The 19,117-nt window shown below is 41.3% G+C and overlaps 1 protein-coding gene across 4 annotated transcripts in view; it reads right to left on the reverse strand.

Annotated features, from left to right (window-relative positions):
• LOC127579399 (uncharacterized) overlaps nt 1–19,117 on the reverse strand; it is a 208,216-nt gene that overhangs the window by 128,791 nt on the left and 60,308 nt on the right. For all 4 annotated transcript variants that reach the window (XM_052032174.1, XM_052032172.1, XM_052032173.1 and 1 more), the window contains exons 2-3: nt 5,223–7,184; nt 640–793 (exon numbers count right to left, since the gene is read on the reverse strand). In XM_052032174.1, the coding sequence (XP_051888134.1) occupies nt 640–793; nt 5,223–7,123 (2,055 nt within the window). In that variant the 5' untranslated portion in view covers nt 7,124–7,184. The remainder of the gene's footprint in view (nt 1–639; nt 794–5,222; nt 7,185–19,117) is intronic.

Genomic DNA, 19,117 nt, shown 5'->3' on the forward strand with positions numbered 1-19,117 from the left:
TTCATTCCCACATTAGACTCTAACAAGTGATCTCTTAGAGCTGTAATTAACAGATACTGAAAACAAATAAAGATGAGAAGTGAATTCATGAAAAAACATGGAAACCCACCTGTAACATCACATCTATAATTATCCAAGTTATGAGAAATTTTTTTGGTGATGAATTCAACTAAGTCTTCAAATTAAATATGCAAAATTAATTACCCATATATTGTTTAGGAACAGTAAGATCTATTATTTAAATTATGACTTTCAGTGATTCAGAAGGTGACAAATACTTGGTTCTGTTGCAATTGCTTCCCTCATAAATGTGAAATATTTTTTGTGATGACGAAGCAGTCGATTTCCCTGTTGTGTGTCATGCTTCAAGGTCTATGGATTCAACCTGATCTGATACCAAGAACACTCACTGCCACTGCTGCTGGGCATTCAGGAAATTCTCCATTCTATTGGCAAGTTCACTGGGGCCAACTTGGTTGGGGATGAATCTAAATTGCTGTAATCTGCAAATAAATTTGGGCAGGGCTGTATCAATATACAACCAGGCATCAAACTAAAGTTTTTATTGCCTTACTGACACAGAGCTGGGTTTACTTTGGAGTGACAGTCAAATGAAAAGCACAATGTACAAGTCATTACCGGGTCTCTTTCAACTTCTTTTCCTTTTGCCAGGCTCTCCCTCCCTCTCTGTTCTTGAGTGTTCTGCAAATTTGAGCGTTCCGGAGATGAAAAGACAGTCATATCCACCTGCTTCTCAAAGCGACCTTCATCACCAACTCCTCGAGTCTCAAACCTATTGGAAAAATATTCAGGCTATCGTGAATCAAACAAATTTAAACTTGAAGAGATTTATCTGTAAGGCAATAGCCCTTGGAAATAGAAAGCTAGAAAGAGCCTTTACTCAATGACAGAGAAATGGCCAACACAGAATTTCTGGTAAAGCAGAATCAATGCTATTGTTGAGGGAAAAAAAGTACATTTTTCACAGTTTTCTCTTAACTACCAGGATTTGAAGGCACAATATTGGCACAAAACATGACAATCACAGAGTAATTGGACATATTCTGGACCCAGATGAAGGAATTGATGACATTGTAGCCAAGCTTACCGATGACACCAAGATAAGTGGAGGAACAGGTAGTGTTGCCAAGGCAGGGAGTCTGCAGAAGGGCTCGGACAGGTTAGGAGAGTGGGCAAAGAAGTGACAGGTGAAATACAGTGTAGGGAAATGTGTGGTTATGCACTTTGGTAGGAAGGATAAAGGTGTAGACTATTTTCTAAATAGGGGGAGAATTCAGAAATCAAAGGTGCAAAGGGACTTGAGAGTCCTAGTTCAAGATTCCCTTAAGGTTAATTTGCAGGTTGAGTTGGTAGTAAGGAAGGCAAATGCAATGTTAGCATTCATTTCAAGAGGGCTAGAATATAAAAGCAAGGATGTATTGTGGAGGCTTTATAAGGTGTTGGTCAGATTGTATTTGGAATATTGCGAGCAATTTTGGGCCCCGTATCTAAGGAAAGATGTGCTGGCCCTGGAGAGGATCCAGAAGCTGTTCACAAGAATGATTCTTGGAATGGAAGGCTTAACATAGGTGGAGCATTTGATGTTTCTGGGCCTGTACTTGGAGTTCAGAAGAATAAGGGGATATCTCATTGAGACTTACCAAATACTGAAAGGTCTGGATAGAGTGGACGAGGAGGATGCTTCCATTAATAGGAGGGTCTAGGATCCAAGGGCACAGCCTCAGAAAAAGGGACCCACCCCCTCCCCCCTTTAGAACTGAAATGAGGAGGGATTTCTTTAGCCAGAAGGGGGTGAATCTGTGGAATTCATTGCCACGGAGGGCTGTGGAAGCCAAGTCATTGGGTGTATTTAAGGCAGAGATTGATAGGTTATTGATTGGTAAGGAGGTTAAGGGTTACAGGGAGAAGGCAGGAGAATGGGGTTGAGAGAAAAAAAAATCAGCCATGATTGAATAGTGGAGCAGCCTCAATGGGCCAAATGGCCTAATTCTGCTCCTATAGCTTATGGTTTTATATGTTTGCAACTCAATACACAACACCTCTGCTCTACAACATGCTGTTATAAGAATAGGCTGTGAGTGAATAAAGGCAGGAATATTCTACTCACTACCACACCAATCTGAGTGTTTGCTTGTACATAAGAGTAACTAGGTACTGTTGTAACATGGAAGGTTACTGCTGAGCAAGTCTGGACACGAGGGAAAACTACTGACAAGGAAACTCGACAAAGGGTCTTTTAGAAAAAGTGAGGCAAAACAGCAGAACGAGGGATTTAGAGGAAGTCAGTAACATGTATATTTGTGACTCAGTAATGATCTATCCCATTTGCTTTGAGACACAATAACCAAAATGAGGTATCTAGTGTAGGATCTGAAGGATTATCCAAGTTTGAAGAGCACTTGACTATACATATTTGTGTTCCACATACAACTTCCCTTCATATCAAGTACAACAATGGGAAAATAAGAAAACTGGCATCATCTAAGACTTAATTCAAATTTATAATTAATAAATAATTCTACACTGGCACAAGAGACTTTGCAAATTGATTATAGGGGGTAATTATCCAAAAGAACATGGGAGGGGGTATTGGTTATTCAAATGGTATTAATATGCCAATTCAACGAGTAAAGGCATTCCCTCACCCATACAAATGGGTCAACAACCATGGCCAGAATTTTCACCCAATAGATTGTTACACAGATAATAAAAAGTGATAATTGATTACACCACTGGCTATGATACAACAGCTCGGCCAGTTGCTTGGAGTGAAATAATGTTTTGTATCTCACAGAAACCATTGGAGAGATCTACCCACACCCTGTAGACAGGCTTAAAAGCTGTCATGAAACTGATGGACAAAATCAGCACCGACTGGGTTACCATTTTATCTGAAGTGTTGTTGACCACGAACAACACCTGTAAAGCCCAACGAGTCCCAGTCCACTTAAACTCTTGTTAGCTGGAAGGTCCCCAAAATCCCCATTAGCACCAGGACCATTTTCTCCAAAACCTCTGACAAACCTTGGACTCCTCCCTGCTGCAGGCAGCAGAGGAACTTTGAGTTACTCATCTCAACACTTCCAATAATGGCGATTATAAGATGAGAAATATAATTTTGAATAGAGTGCCTGGCAGCCTGGTGGGGAAGATCCTGATGGTTAAACTGAGAAAGACCAATCTGAAACAGGCCAATCATGACATTTGGCCTTGGGGACACAGGTAAGCAACACGTGGAAGGTGTAAAGGAAAATGTATGTGGCAATGAGACAGGTAGGCTACTTCCCACTAATTTAAAAATAAATAAATAGCATTACGGAACCAGAAAGAGAAAGTCACCAGCACACTCCAAATAAGTATTCATAGGGCTGGAATAATGTGCTGAAGTAATAGAATATAATGACTTGTGCTTTCAGGTGCTATCTATTGTTGTTAAATGCAAGGGACGTTGGTGATGCAGGTGAAGTTACCAGACTGGTAACTCAGAGGCCTGGACTAACAATCTAGAGACCTGACCTCAAATCCCACCATGGGATCTAAGAAACCAAATTCAGTTAATAATCGGGAATATAAAAAGAACAGTCAACAGTAACAATTGTAGTAAAAGTCCATCAAGTTCACTAATGCCCTACACAGAAAGAAATATGCCATCTTATGTATAAAGGCCTATGTATACAGGCCCCAGTCAGGCCAATGTATATCAATGGCTTTGGAAGATTGTGAGAAATCAAGTTCGACAGAATGGCTGGGAACAGGAGTCATGGGAGAGGTGAAAGGAGTAAATAGGAGGGATGTGGGAACATGATAAGCAAATGAAGGAATTGCTTCAAAGATCATTGGCAAAAGCAAATTAGTCAGGGTGTCAGCTGAAGGGAGCTTCAGAATATGTTGCTGTCTGCCGATGAGTTACTAAAGAACCATGCAGGTATTCAAGATATATTAAGTGGGTAAACAAAAACATAGAACAGTACAGTATAGTACGGGCCCTTCAGCCCACGATGTTGTGCCAACCTATATAGGCCTACTCCATGATCAATCTAACCTTTCCCTCCTACACAGCCCATAACCCTACATTTTTCTTACATCCATGTGCTTATCTAAGAGTCTCTTAAGTGTCCCTAATGTACCATCCCAGAGTGCATTCCAGGCAAGTTTCCATGGATCCCATGCCTCATGACTTTCTAGATGAGCCTGCCAAGGGGAACCTTGTCAAATGCCTTACTAAAGTCCATATACACCACACCCACTGCTCTACTTTCATTAATTTGGTTTATCACCTCCTCAAAAACCTCAATTAGGCTAGTGAGGCATGACCTGCCCCTCACAAAACCATGCTGACTATCCTTAATAAGTCTATGCTTCTCCAAATGCTCATAAATCCTGTCCCTAAGAATCCTCTCCAATAGTTTGCTCACCACTGACGTAAGACTCATTGGTCTATAATTCCCAGGATTATCTCTTACTACCTTTCGTGAACAATGAAACAACAAATGCCATCCTCCAATCCTCTGGTACCTCTCCTGTGGCCAGGGAGGACGCAAAGATCATCATCAATGCCCCAGCAATCTCTTCCCTCATTTCCCACAGTAACCTGGGGTATATCCCATCCGGCCCCGGGAACCTATCTATCCTAATATTTTTCAGAAGCTCCAACATTGCTCCTTTCTTAACCTCGACATGCACATTCGTCTAAGTCCCTCTCCCTAGTAAACACTGAAGCAAAGTATTCAGTAAGGACCTCCCCTACCTCCTCCACCTCCAGGCACATTTCCCCCTTCATCCCCGATACCTAGTCATCCAGGTTAAGCAGAATCAAAATCTTGCTGTATCAGCAGAGAAGTTACAGTGATGAAATCAATATACAAGGTAAATGGGCAAAAGAAAGCCAATGGAGAGAACAAGGGACTTGTTATTGGGCATAACTCACTGATGGAGTTTCTTGTGTAAATCTTGAAGGATATCTGAATCTGAACAGTGTACGTCTGCACTTGATTGTATGTTTCCTGGATAACTTCTCTTCACTCTGAACTTAATAGAGAAGAAACACTTGGCGCTAACATTCAACTCTGTAATTAGCAATTAATTCAACAATCAGACATCAAGATCCTGAAAACAACTGAATGATATGGGATGCATTTTTTTTTAAAACACACATTTGTACCCACTTAACGCCAAAGACCAAAAACTAAAATTCAACATACAGTTTTGTTATATCTGAAGACAGAGGTCTCGGCTGAAAAAGTCGCCTTTGGGAACTCTGGATTTGTTCTTTGTTCTCTGAAGTAAAGCTTTGGATTTGCTGCTTAACACGTATGTTTATCTTTTCCTTCTCAACAGTTGTCTGTGGACTGTCTGCCTTTGCTGTGCTGATACTGGCAGAATCTAAAAGGAGGCTGATGCGTCTCCTAATTATCCCACCAGAAACCGGCGTTCTGCTTCCTTTTCGTCCTCGTTCATCCAAACCCAAACAGGAATTTTCATCGTTTGATGCTGGCTCCAGATTAGAACAATTTTTATCCAATTCCCTGTCTGTCAAATTTTTATGTTGATCCTGGTCACTTTCCGATTTCTCCTTTTTATTTTTTAATGAGGTAGTGAACGTTCTTTCTTCCTTTTCCTCCTTTCTGGGTCCTGCAATGGTTTTACTGGTATTATTATAATCATTTTGCCACAGTATCTTGCTTTCTGATGAACTAGTTTCTTCTTTATTATCTGTCTCATACAATCTAACAGTATTGACATCTTTTTTACTGACATCTGTCTTTGGAATGCTATTAAACATTTCTTTAACAACAAAGTAACCGCTTCCCCTGTTTTCACAGTCATCGGGAGAATTTGGAGACCTGGATTGCTCTCTTTCTGCTGCTGACTCTTCTGGTTGAACTGGTGTCTTGTGTTCAGTCCCTGAGAACAAAGCACCAGCTGCTTGTAAAATGGGGACATTTTCTTTGCTCTCCTCTGATAGGCAACTATTTCTCTTGTAAACTGTGGACCTTGCTGGTTCAAATCTGGCTGTTAGGTCCATTGACAAAGGCCTGGGTTTTTTAAGCCAAGGTTTTTCAGGAGTAGGAGCATTTTCATCATGTTTTACAGTGGTTTCTGATTTCTGGTCATTTGTAGCTCCAGAAAGCCAAGCAGATAATGGTCTGGATTTCCTTACATAGGTCCTGCGAGAAAGTGGGGTCTCAACAACATCCTTTTCCTTATCTGTTTTGTCTTTGTCTTCTTCTGCAGTGAGATCCCACTTTCCTAAAGGATCCAAAGAAAGCAATGTAGGATTTGATGTCCCAATCCCTTCAGTGGCACTTGGGCTGCACTTCCTCAACTGAATGGATGGTTTAGGCAACGTAAAAGGTCTTGTGGTCCTTTGCATCTCTTGATCCTGCGAACTATCCCTGCTTGTCCATTTCCCTGCTTTTTGATCCTCTTCACTGGACTTCTTAGATTTTAATGTCTGTGTAGAAGTTTCCAAAATAACCAATGTAGTTGGTTTTGCTTTGGAACAGTCTCTCTCCTCTTCTGTCATTCTTTCCAAACTCAAGACTGCATTTGAAGAGGAAGCTGCAACATTGTAAAGTTTTGGTGTTGAAGGCAAATTAATCACGTTTGCATCATCCTGAGAATCACCCGTCCCAATTGAACTGATACCGTCCGATCCTAATGAAGAACTTGGAGCAGAAGACAATACTGACGAAGCAGCCCCGGTTGGTGCTTGCGTGGCCTCTGTGCGCCTGAAGTTTGCTTCCTCATCACCTGTGGCTATTGGCAGCTTCCCTGATGGAGTTGCACTCTTGGGCTCTGGTGCTTGTGTGATCCCAAGTGATGAGAATGGCACAGAAGACTTTTCTGCAGAAAATGGTCTTGGAGAAACTCTTGGTTTTGGTGCTATTAGAGTCTTGGTTACTGAACCCAAGTTATAATTCAGTTTGCCATCATCAAATATATGAGAAGTTGGAGTTGTTGATTCAAGGGCTTTATTGCTTGCATCTGAAAGAGGGCTTACATGAGACCAGGGAGTCTTTGTTTCACTGACAATATTATTCACGTCGCTCAAAGTATTCTTTTGGGGTGGGATAGGTTTCCCCTCCACCCATGTTGCCATGACAAGCCTTCTATTTTAAACATTCACCATCCTGCATGACTCAACACTCTGGAGTCTTGCCCTACGAGAGAGAGGGAGAGAGAGAGAGAGAGAGAAAATTAATGGTGAGCAGAGTTATAAAATAAAGTTCACGTGGTTAGCATGCTATCAGTCTTACTTGGAGCATGGTAATTCAAACATTCAAGCTCTCTCATGTACAAGTTTAAAAAAAACAAGCCTTATTTTGTAAGAGTCAGTATTGGTTTGAACACGATTCTGTCCCTAGATTTTGGGTGTAAGCTTCGGGTGTAAAGTCTAGCTGATCTCATGTGGGGCTGCTTTGAGATAGAATATCACAGCAGGAAACAGCAACAATAAATGTCTGCTGTGTGGTAATGTGAGCTACTTACAATAGGGCTCAGTAAAGATTTGTTTATCTACTTGCAACTTGTATTATTTTTCCATTTAATGAAGAGAAAATAACTGAGCAATCTTACAGTTTGTATTTTCCCCCCAATATTAATGCACTCTCCATGAAGGCATAATGATAAAGAACAATACTGACACTGGGACAGTCAAACTACATGCTGTGGTTTTATGCTAACTAACTCCTGTAGCGATACAATGATGCCCTGTATGGCTACATTAATCAACGAATTACAGATAGTCATATTTAATGTAATGTACGAGTGATAGGCCACTCCTTTATTTATTCTGATCCATGTGAAACTTCAAAGCAGTAAACAGGACAGTGCTCAACAACAGAGATAAAATTTCTTGTAATGTGTTGCCTGAATTTGAGAACCCTTCTCTATTTTGTTCATTACCTGGCTTGTAGCAAACTATCAAAGTACCATGGGAAATCCAACCATAACTTCTGCCTATTTTCCCCACTCATCAATACATATTCAGACAAGAATTTCTGGATTGTTTGACACCACAGAATTATCAAGCAGACACGATAGTGGCATTTAGACAGACATGTGAACTTGAAGGGAATGGAGGGATATGGATCATGTGCAGGCAGATGGGATTAGTTTCATTTGGCATCAAGGTCGGCACAGACATTGTGAGCCGAAAGGCCTGTTCCTGTGCTGCACCATTCGATATGTCCATTAAATTTCCCCAGATTCTACCCCTCAGTTACTCACTAGGGATAATTTACTGTTGCCAATTAACCCATGTTTGGGATGTGGGAGGAAACCAGAGCACGCGAAGGAATCCCACACAGCCACAGGTAGAATGTGCAGACTTGATAAAGACAGCACTGGACGTCAGCATTGAACCCAGGTTGCTGGAGCTGTGAGGCAGCAGTTCTACCTGCCGCTAAAATTGCTTCAATTGTTCACAAGGAAATTTTAATAAAATCTGCACTTTTAGTGCACTCACGCCTCTATATGAGAAAAATTAAAAAAGCAAATGAAGTTCCAAAGTACAAGTCCAGCTTTGTTTTCATTGTTCCTCTAGGTGCCAGCAGATGGCAGTGTGGTTACTTAGCCCTCACTAATTTCACATAGTAGAATTGTGAAAGGAAAGAGTTAAAAATCTGCACATGCAGAAATATTAATCCCCTCCTTCATCAAATATAAACTGCTTTAAAAGTTTGGATTAACTAAATTACCCCGGCAAATCTCAGGACTATGTGGAGACACAAAAGACTGCAACATCTGTCATCAAAGATCCGCACCATCCGGGCCAAGCCATCTTCTCGCAGCTACCATTGGGCAGGAGGTACAGAAGCCTGAAATCCCACATCACCAGGTTCAAGGATAGCTGCTTCCCTTCAACTATTCAGTTCTTGAACCGACCTGCACAACCTTAATCACTTCCTTCCTCCACTCTCAGTCCTGATTCAGGGTTTTGATCTGATACGTTGACAATTCCTCCCCCCCCCCCCCCACCACCACCACAGATGTTACTTGACCTGCTAAGTTCCTCCAGCAGATTGCTTGTTGCTTGGAACTATGTGAGTGTGGAAAAGTGGAGAGTAGCAGAGTAAACCTCTCAGGATTAATAAATTGTTCCATCAGGTTCCTCTCATAGATACAGGAAGGCAAGTTCCATAGCCTGAGCCAGGTTTTAAAGGTCTTTAGATGAGCTTCTGGATGAACTATCTGGTTTTAGCCCACTCAGACAGTCCTGACTGCCACGAACAGAGAGACAGCCAATTCCCAGGCCTCACCTCTGTTGCTTTCAGTGCCATGAGTAAACTCTCTCAAGCTGAATTAATATATACGTTTTCTCTGTTGTCCTTTCTCTTTACATGATGATGTTGCAACATCAAGGGGCTTCATTCCTTCATGCATTGCAACAAATTTAATAGCTATTTACATTTAGAAAGTGGGGATCCAACACACAGAAAACCTCAATTTGAATTAGCAACACGAACTCAAATGAACTAAACTACTCACAGGAATCTCTGAAATCCATTTGAATCGTAATAAAAATATGAATAGCCTTATATTAAGTCCGCATATATTCAAGTTTTTTTCCATTTGAATCGTAATAAAAATATGAATAGCCTTATATTAAGTCTGCATATATTCAAGTTTTTTTCTATGACAAGCATCTGAGAAGGTACAAAGTACAACCTCACGGTGGGCTTACTACAGGGTAGTAACCACTGCCTGTAACAAGCAGAGCCAGTAGTGAATATACTTACTGACTAGGCAATATGTCAAAGACAAACAAGGCTGTCACGTTCACTGTAAATAAGTTGTAAATAAAATGTACTGCAGATGCTGTAAATTTGAAAAAACAGAAATACTAGAAATACTCAGCAGGTCAGGCAGCATCTGTAGAAGGAACAACCAGTTCTCTTTTCCTCAGTTCAAGCGACGGGTCTTCCACCTGAAACTTTAACTCTATGTCTCTTTCCACTGATGCTGCTTGATCTGCTGAGTGGTTACAACATTTTCCGTTCAGATCCACTGTCTTTTACACACTTTTTTCACAAATACGTCAGCAAAAGTAACTCAGAAATAGCTTTAAGATTAGAAACAGACCTGGTTAGCAGTGTTTTTAAATGATAAACTGTTATTAAAGCAATAACTTAGAACTTTGCCCAAGTCATCATTCATATGTGAGTCTTCATTGCAAGGATTGGCAAAAAGTTTGAGCTTGAGGACAAAGGTCACAACTACAGAAAACCTGACATAGCAATTATTTGAATGTTACTTCCTTCTTTTAAAACAGTGTTGAACATCACACTCCAGCCTTTTATTTGAGACTGTTAAAGCTCCAATATCTGGAACCTTTCAATTTATTTTCAAAATGTCAGTCCAAATTGACAAGAATGATTATTTTTTCCCTACTTCCTGGAGCAATCCTTAATCACAGCTCAGAGACTGGCAACACCCTTCATTACCATCAGATGTTAGGTGTGCTTTGTTGCCGAGTCAAAGTGTCATGAACCAAGTTTAACTTTTAACCAAAGTTTAATTTTATTAACTAGCTATTAACAAACACCTCACATCCTAAATTGTGAGAGTTCTACCAACGATCAGCTATTTCAACTATGCTGAGAGTGTGCTTGTTGAGGATTATGACACTATAGTTGTGACCATGCTACCCAATGATCATCTTCCTTATATTTTAGTAGTGAATACACTTCTAAAGTACTTAATTAGCTATAAATTGCTTTGGGATTGTCTGAGAATTGAAAGACCTTATATAAATGCCCGCTGTTTGGATTAACACACCACAAGCACTCACTGTCCCACATTCAATGCAGGCAGTCAACGTCGTCTGTTTTTCCTCCACAGATGCCGCCTGGCCTGCTGAGTTCCTCCAGCATCATCGTGTTTTTCTGTCAGAGGAACTCAGCAGGTCAGGCAACATCTGCGGAGGGAAATAAACAGTCGACATTTCAGGTCGAGACCCTTCATCAGGACGAAGATGTCCTGATAAAGAGTCTCGACCTAAAACATTGACTGTTTATTTCCCTCCATTGATGCTTCCCAACCTGATGAGTTTCTCCAGCATTCTGTGCGTGTTACTCTAGATTTCAGCATCTGCAGAATCTCTTGTGTCTTAAAAACAAATGTAACTTGATAATGGTGGAAGGAGCACAGAATCTCTGATCAACCCACCCACCCATCTGTCAAACACCTCTTGCCCCATCTGTGGCAGAGTCGGTAGATCCTAGATAGGACTCTTCAGCCATCTCAGGACTTACAAAAGGAGAGAGAGAGAGAGAGAGATATAGAGATGAAGAGAATTTTTTAAAACATGATCCAGAATATACTACTACTTAATGTGACCACAAATAAAAACACTGTGCCCAGAGCATTAGCAAACCTTAAATTAGACTATTTTGTTGAATCATTGTTTACCGATTTGATGTGTCCAAGGTTTTGTGCGTAATTGGAACTTGGAATGGAATAAGCATAACATAAGCTCCCCCCACCACCCCCACACATACGCACGCACACACAGTCCAAGTCCAGAAAAGACAGAAAGAGAGGTGATGGAGGGAGTGTGGCAGAGGCATAAAGGGGTACCTTGCAGGGGGTCCCTGGTAAGAGGCCAACAGAAGATAAAACTTATTTATGTACTTTAAGCAGTTCCACCGCCAAGAAACAAATATGCCACTGACTTTCACAGATTACCACCATTAATAAGGAGTTAGTATTATTTTATAATAGTTTTGTCTGCCTTGTCGGCTTAGTATTAGTTGTGTCTTAGTGCTGTACCATTATGACCAATCTAAGACTGCTTGCCAAACCACATTGAACTTTGGAACAATAAAGTAATGCAGCATCTGTGAAACCCCTTTCTGAAGCAGTCAAATTCAACAGCATTGCAGTCAGCTGCAATTCATCTCCACGGTCCATTTTTTCTCCTATAACATGCATGAAGAATGCTTATTTAGGGAAGACAGCTAATTTTGGTTAAGAGATTGAGACTTCAGCAGGAGGAAGAGAGGAAGTTTACACCAAAAGAACAAATGTCCCATTTTCTAAACAAAAACCCTCAAAGGCACCCGAAGTTTAAGGCAGACTACTGTAAAGTACCTGCTACAGCCAAATACTTCGTTTTCCAGTAAAGTGGGAATTGCAAATCCACCAAGAGATCATGAAAACCCAAAAGATTATTTGATGATACTGTAATCTACTGCTTTAAGCAACAGCACCAATGACCAACTAGTCTCCCTGCAACACCTCTCTTGACTCCCTTATTTCCCTTTACTCCTCAGAAAATCAGAAGAGATAAATAAACTGAACAAAGGCCGGCTCAGAATAAATCCCCTGATCTGCAAACAGTACCTGCTGTTCATCTTTTTTGAATACAGATTTAAATCAGAATTTTTCCCCAAGATAAAGCATCCATTCTATATTGCCCTTTATTTAGTAAAGTACACACATTTGCAGATTGCATAACTAGTTTAAAGTGACTAACATACTGGAGTTCAGTTCAAATAAATTTAAAGCAGAAAACAAGGACCATTAAACATTCTTCTCATACTTCTAGTCTCAAAGAATACACATTTCAACATTTTTTACTTGTGCAAATGGATTCTGGCAATTTAAATCTATGCTGAAAATTGATCTGTCTTTTTTATCAAATATAAACTTGCTCAAAGTCTTTCAGTTGTGAAACTTATTTGAAACAACAATCCAAATCTGTAAGTATGACATACTTAAATAGAAATGATTCACAGAATCTACAAAAAAAGTATGCAACACTCTGAGAGAGCAAATATGAATTCCCCAAACAATGAATAAGCAAAGTAACGATGATACTTTTAAAATCTAGACGGGATGCTACTTGTGCGGAACAACTGAGAAGCCACTATAAACCAAACAGACCTGTTTGGTCACAAAACAGAAGCCATTATGTCTACAAGCAGAGAAATGGGAACCGCCTCCTTCAAAGAAAAATGCATCTATCACAAGATTACTCATTCTCTAGGCAACTGACTAACATTGTAAAGGGGTGGAACTATATTTGGTCTGTATCTTACCCAAGATTGACTTCTTAAGTCCAAACTGCAATAGCAGTGAGTCAGTTCATTAGGTGAACCAATGAGACACAGATTGGGATAAAATGACACATAGAGGGACAGCCATGTTCTGATATACATCAGAAAAGTATTTGTAGTCTGCTTGACAGCATAACATCAAGCCCCAGTTGTGCCCACACCAGATGCGTGTGTGCATTGTCAGCAGCGAGAATATATAACAATCAGCCAAAGGAGGTCTCATTTCTTTTTCTTGCCCATCCTTTAAGTTCGAAACAAAGCGGCCAGTTGCAGCACCCCAGCCTGACTGAGACCAGATGATTCAAAAGGGACCAGGCATTATACTTGGTGCCTTCCATAAAACTCACTTCTATGTAAACACACAAAACATATTCAGCCAATGGGCTGTGAACAATTAAAATGATTGCCAGCTCAAGCGATCTGACAGAATTTGCTTTGCTAGAACCTTACCTGCATCTTCTGCTGGTGAAATAACTGCTGGAACTCTTTCTGCACCTAATCTGATTCCATCAACTACATGTTGCTCAGTTGTATTGGCTACCAATTAAACAAAAACAGCAGCCCAAGAAGAAATGCTGAGACACAGGTCAAGTTTACAATGTTCGAGTGCAAGCTAAAGGATGAAAGATAAAAATTGTAACACTTCCTAGTAAATGTTCCCACATTTCTTCAGTCAGGCGCATGGCAGTGAGCTATTTCTAGGATGCTTAGTTGACATGACATCCTTTGGCCATTGTTGATGAATAGCAGAACCAATTGAAATTATACACCACTTAATACTTGCAGCTGTATCAATCACACAGTATTAGACAGGTATGTGCACAGAAAATATTGTATAGTGTCAATACTCATTAGAGAAAGGAGTTATGGTCAACTTGTCTTTTATGCTGCAAAATAGCAGGTAGCACTCCACAAGGTATATAGCCAAGTGATACCTTTGAACTGTATCAAGAAATAAAATCTTTCTGACTGTTACACGAGACAATACCGAAACTTTTGTTTTATTGTTGCCCTGACAATTCACAATCCTCGTTGCAGAATAATGACTAATATGCGCATGTAAAAGGTGGCATATTCTGGGAACAAACTTTTAAATTAAAACAAAAATAAAATTAACCAAAAATGCTGTTGGAGCCTGTGCATGTGCATGGTGACCTAGAAATTCAGACACACAGTTGAAATTCCAAGAGCTCAGTGAATAAAGACACTGCAAGGCAACATGATCCTTAAGTTTCATATATGGACAAAAGAGTAGAAGAGCAAAGAGGTCATGATCAAAGTTTACCAAACAAAGTTTGGAGTAACTTGAACACTCTTATAATACATAATCAAACATAAAAATCTGATTCCAAGCCAAAAATACATTGTTCAAACAGTTGTGTAAATCTTATTTCTGGGCTCCACTGTAACAGAAATGTGAAAACATAACCTCTGCACTTTTTTTATGACTGTAAGTTCAGTTGTTGGCCAAGGCTCCAGCTGCAGCATGGAAATTGGCCATTTGGTCCAGCTCGTCCATGAAGTTCTTCTGCGCAACATGAGCTTTCCCCAAACCTACTTCATCCAACTCGACCAGAACAATCCTCTACTCAGTCCCTCGTGTACTAACCTACCTTCCACCTAAAAGAATCAAGACTTTTTACATCAACATTAAAGCATCAACAACCAAACTGTTTACTGTAGTAAGTTCCACAGTCAAAAGAATCCATGAGATAAGCAGTTTTTCCTAAATTCTCTACAGGGTTTATTGCCAAACTTAGTTTCCAAACACTCTCAAAAACACTTCATTGTAGTGCATTTTATTTTCAGACTAATCCATCATAATTATACAACACAGCTTCACATTTAATCACAATGTGCAGGAGACAGGAGTCACCAGCCTGTCATTTAGTCATCCATATGGCCCTCTAGAGCCAAGATGGATTAAGGTAAGTATATGACTTGGTTACTACTTTTACTTCCAAAACCAACCACAAGTAATCACAGTGTTCACATCCTTCAAAGTGGGACCACAGATGATGCAAACTCAAACATGGCACATTAAATAGAAACAGAAAATGCTGGAAATGCTCAGCAGGTCTGGTTAAGGGAAGAGAAAAAGGGTTAATGTTTCAGGTTGAAGACTTTCATCAGAACTGGGAAGGAAACTAAAGGAATTTCTTAAGCTGCGGGGGGGGGGGTGGGGGGTGTCTCTGAGAGGGTAAAACTGGGGGTTACCATGGGGATAAGCTGAAAACAAGTCAGTGAGTGAATGGGAGCAGTTAGAGAATGAGAACGTAGGTAGACGAATGTCGGAGTTGCGAAATGTAGAGCAGGGAGACGTGTCCAACTGGATGGGCTTGGCATGTCCTCCACTGCCAGGAAAAAAAGGCAAAAAGAAACAAGCTGAGCCAAGATCACAGATGGACGATTGACAAAGATAAACAAGTTACTTTAAGTTGTAGAATTCAATATTAAGTTTAGAAGGCTACAACCTGCCCAGACAGATGAAGTATTGTTCCTCTAGCTTGCATTTGGCCTCATTGTAACAGTTCAGTACAGGAGACTATAGACCAACAGGTCAGAGTGGGATGGAGAATTGAAGTGACAGATAACAGGCAGCTCAGGGTCACTCCTACGGACTGAATGCAGGCACTCCGCAAAGCGACTACCCGTTCTGTGTTTGGTTTCTTCAGTGTAGAGGACACCACATTGTGAACACCAAATGCAGCACACCAGATTGGCAGGAATGCAAGTGAATCGTTGCTTCACCTGGAAGGACTGTTTGGGTCCCTGGATGGTGGGGAGGGAAGAGGCAAAAGGGCAAGTGTTGCATCGCCTGCGGTTGCCAGGGAAAGTGCAGTAACTGGTTGGAGGAAAGAGAAGAGTGGTCCAGAGAGTCGCCAAGGGAACAGTTCCTGCAAAATGCTGAAAGGGGAAGGGAGGAAAAAAATGTACGGAGACTTGGAGTACTGTGTGCAGTTCTGGTCATCCCATTATAGGAAGGACGTGGAGATTGCGGAAAAGGTGCAGAAGAGGTTTACCAGCATGCTGCCTGGATTAAGGGCATGAGCTACAAGGTCAGGTTGGACAAACTTGGGTTGTTCTCCTTAGTGTTGGAAGCTGAGGGGAGACCTGATAGAGAAATTATGAGAGGCATAGGTAGGGTAGACAGTCAGAGTCTACTCCCAAGGATTGAAATGTCAAACATCAGAGAACATGCTTTTAAGGTGGTGGGGGTTGGGGGGGGGGGTGTGGAGTTTAAGGGCAATGTGAGGGGCAAGATTTTTTTTATTACGCAGAGTGTGGTAGGTGCCTAGAATGGGTTACCAGGGGTAGTAGTGGAATCAGGCAATTTGGTGGAGTTTAAGAGGCTTTTTGATAGACAGATGACTATGAAGAGAATGGAGGGATGTGGATGATACACAGGAGGAGGACATTTAGTATAAATCGGCATCAAGATCGGCACAACATCGTGGGCCGAATGGCCTGTCTAATGTCTGTTTTATGTATCTGGTGGTGGAATCTCTTTGTAGGTGCCAGAAATTGCAGCGAATGATCTGTGAATGCGGAGGCTGGTGAAGTGAAAGGTGAGAACTGGGGAACTCTATCCTTTTTCACCAGCCTGTCATTTAGTCAGCCATATGGTCCTCTGGCGCCAAGATGGTTTAAGGTAAATATATGACTAGGTTACTACTTTTATTTCCAAAACCAACCACAAGTAATCACAGAGTGCACAGATTGAACACTGTGAGCAGAGGCGCAGTAAATGGACGAGATCTGCTGAGCACATCTCTCTGCTCTGCATTTCACTGCTTCTCTGTTCCTTTGTCCATGTTCTCGCTCTCTAGCTGCTCCATTCACTCACTGACCAGATCACCTTGTTTACATCTGATTCCCACGGTCACCCCAGTTTTACCCCGTCAGAGACACACCCCTCCCTGCAGCTTTAGCTCCTTGTGTCTCCTTCCCAGTCCCAACGAAGGCTCTTTGACCTGACACGGTAGCTCGGTTTCTCTTGCCACAGATGTGGCCTGACCTGCTGAGTGCTTCCAGCATTTTCTGTTTTAATTTTGGATTTTCAGCATCTGCAGTTCTGTTCTGATTTTCCCCAAGCATGGAACACCGGGCTTTTTAAACAACAGCCTTCCGGGTGAGGCCACTTAAAATCTGTTCAGGACAGGGAGGAAGTGTGTACAGGCTTTACATGTCGTCTGGTGCAGATGTGTAGGGCAGAGATGCGCAGGGCAAGTTTTTGTTTTTACACAAAGAGTGGTAGGTACCTGGAACGGGCTGCCAGGGGTGATGGAAGCAGAGGCATTTAAGAGGCTTTTAGATAGGCACATGAATACGCAGGGAGTGGAGGGATATGTGTCATGTGCAGGCAGAAGGGATTAGTTTAAATTGGCATCATATTTGGCACAGACATGGTGCACCAAAGGGACTTCTCTTGTGCTGTACTGCTCTATGTTCTATCTGGTCGAAAATAACCCAGGCAAAGACCAAAGTACAGGCCACAATATCACCTTAAATTTTACAGTGCACAGTATGTTTTATCAGTTATATTGTTTTCTGCCACTTGATTGGCTAAGACAGAGTTTGAAGAACATCCAACAATTGTACGTGAAATATGCATGTTGTGCTGCCAAGAAGTTGCTCCCTGACTTTTCCCTTTCACCTTAGAGTCTTACTACACAACAGAGTTGAAGCAGAAAGGAAATTCAAAGCACTCAGTGGGGTGTTACGTGGTTGATTCAGCTGTCAGGAATTTGGAATTGAATTATTATGGTGGTTAGACTTGTTGTGCTTGCAAAGTGCAGACTCTGATGTGACTGAAGCTATAGCTGCCATTACATTAATCTAGGTATACTCGGTATTATGGTACATCAGTCAATTATGCAATCTGAGGTGAAAACTGACAAGTTAGGACTAAGTGGAACAATTTGGTGTCCTTCACCCACCAGGAATTAGAAGGGTGGCACATTAGTACAGTCGGTTAAGCTGCTGACTCACAGGTCCAGTGACCCAGTTTCAAGCTTGACCTGCAATGGTGCCTGTGTGAAGTTTGTATGTGCTCCCTGGGACTCTGTGGATTTCCCTTAGGTGCTCCGGTTTCCTCCCACATCCCAAAAGCATGCAGTTGGGGTCGGTAAAGTGGTCACTATAAATTGCCCCTAGTGTGTAGCCGGGTGGTAGAATCTGGGGGAGCTGCTGGATATGTGGTTAGGATAAATTGGGTTAGGGTAAGATTAATGTAAAATGGGTGCCTGATGCTCAGCACAGACTCAGTAAACCAAAGGACCCATTTCCGTGCTGTCTCTCCATTTGACTTTATATGGAGTAAGTTACCAGCAGAGGTAGAGAAGTGAACAACATGAAAGGACTTAAGGGACAATTGGATGCATTTCTGACAAGAGTTTGAGAAGTGGTGTGATGGCAAACGAATGGTTGTTGAAGTACATCAAAAAGGCTCTTGGGACCTCCAATTCCCCAGAATTGTTATTAAACCTTTCCCAAATATCATTCTGTTCAAAGTACCTAACAATCTGAACGATTGCTTCACAATGAGACAACCTGCTTAACTTGTACCAGTGAATCACATCAGCACTTCAGTCACTTCTTTGTACTTGTATCAGGACACAGACAAAGGGCAGTGATCTGATGACTGAATATTTGAAGCCAGACATCAAGTAATGAAATGAAGGGCTATTTACAAAATCAAAGCTTCAGAAAGCCAAAGTCCATAAGTATATACAGGAACATCAATAACAAGGCAAGGCAAGCTGATCATCTGGAGACTACCAAACTCAGTGCACAGGAATTACAACACTGAATCCTGACCATACACTGAAAAACACATTCTATCACTTTATTTATGACCCAGAGTAATGGGGAGCATTTGGGGAACAAAGTCAGATGTGTGAAAATGCTCTTTCAAACAGATGTCCCAGGGTCAATATTCTTAAGGATATTGCAGAACCCAAGTGTTCCTTCAAACCATATAAGGAAACCTACGCCATCATGCTATGTACGAGAAGTAACATACTGTTTCT

The sequence above is a fragment of the Pristis pectinata genome, chromosome 17, assembly GCF_009764475.1.
Source record: "Pristis pectinata isolate sPriPec2 chromosome 17, sPriPec2.1.pri, whole genome shotgun sequence".
NCBI lineage: Eukaryota > Metazoa > Chordata > Chondrichthyes > Rhinopristiformes > Pristidae > Pristis > Pristis pectinata.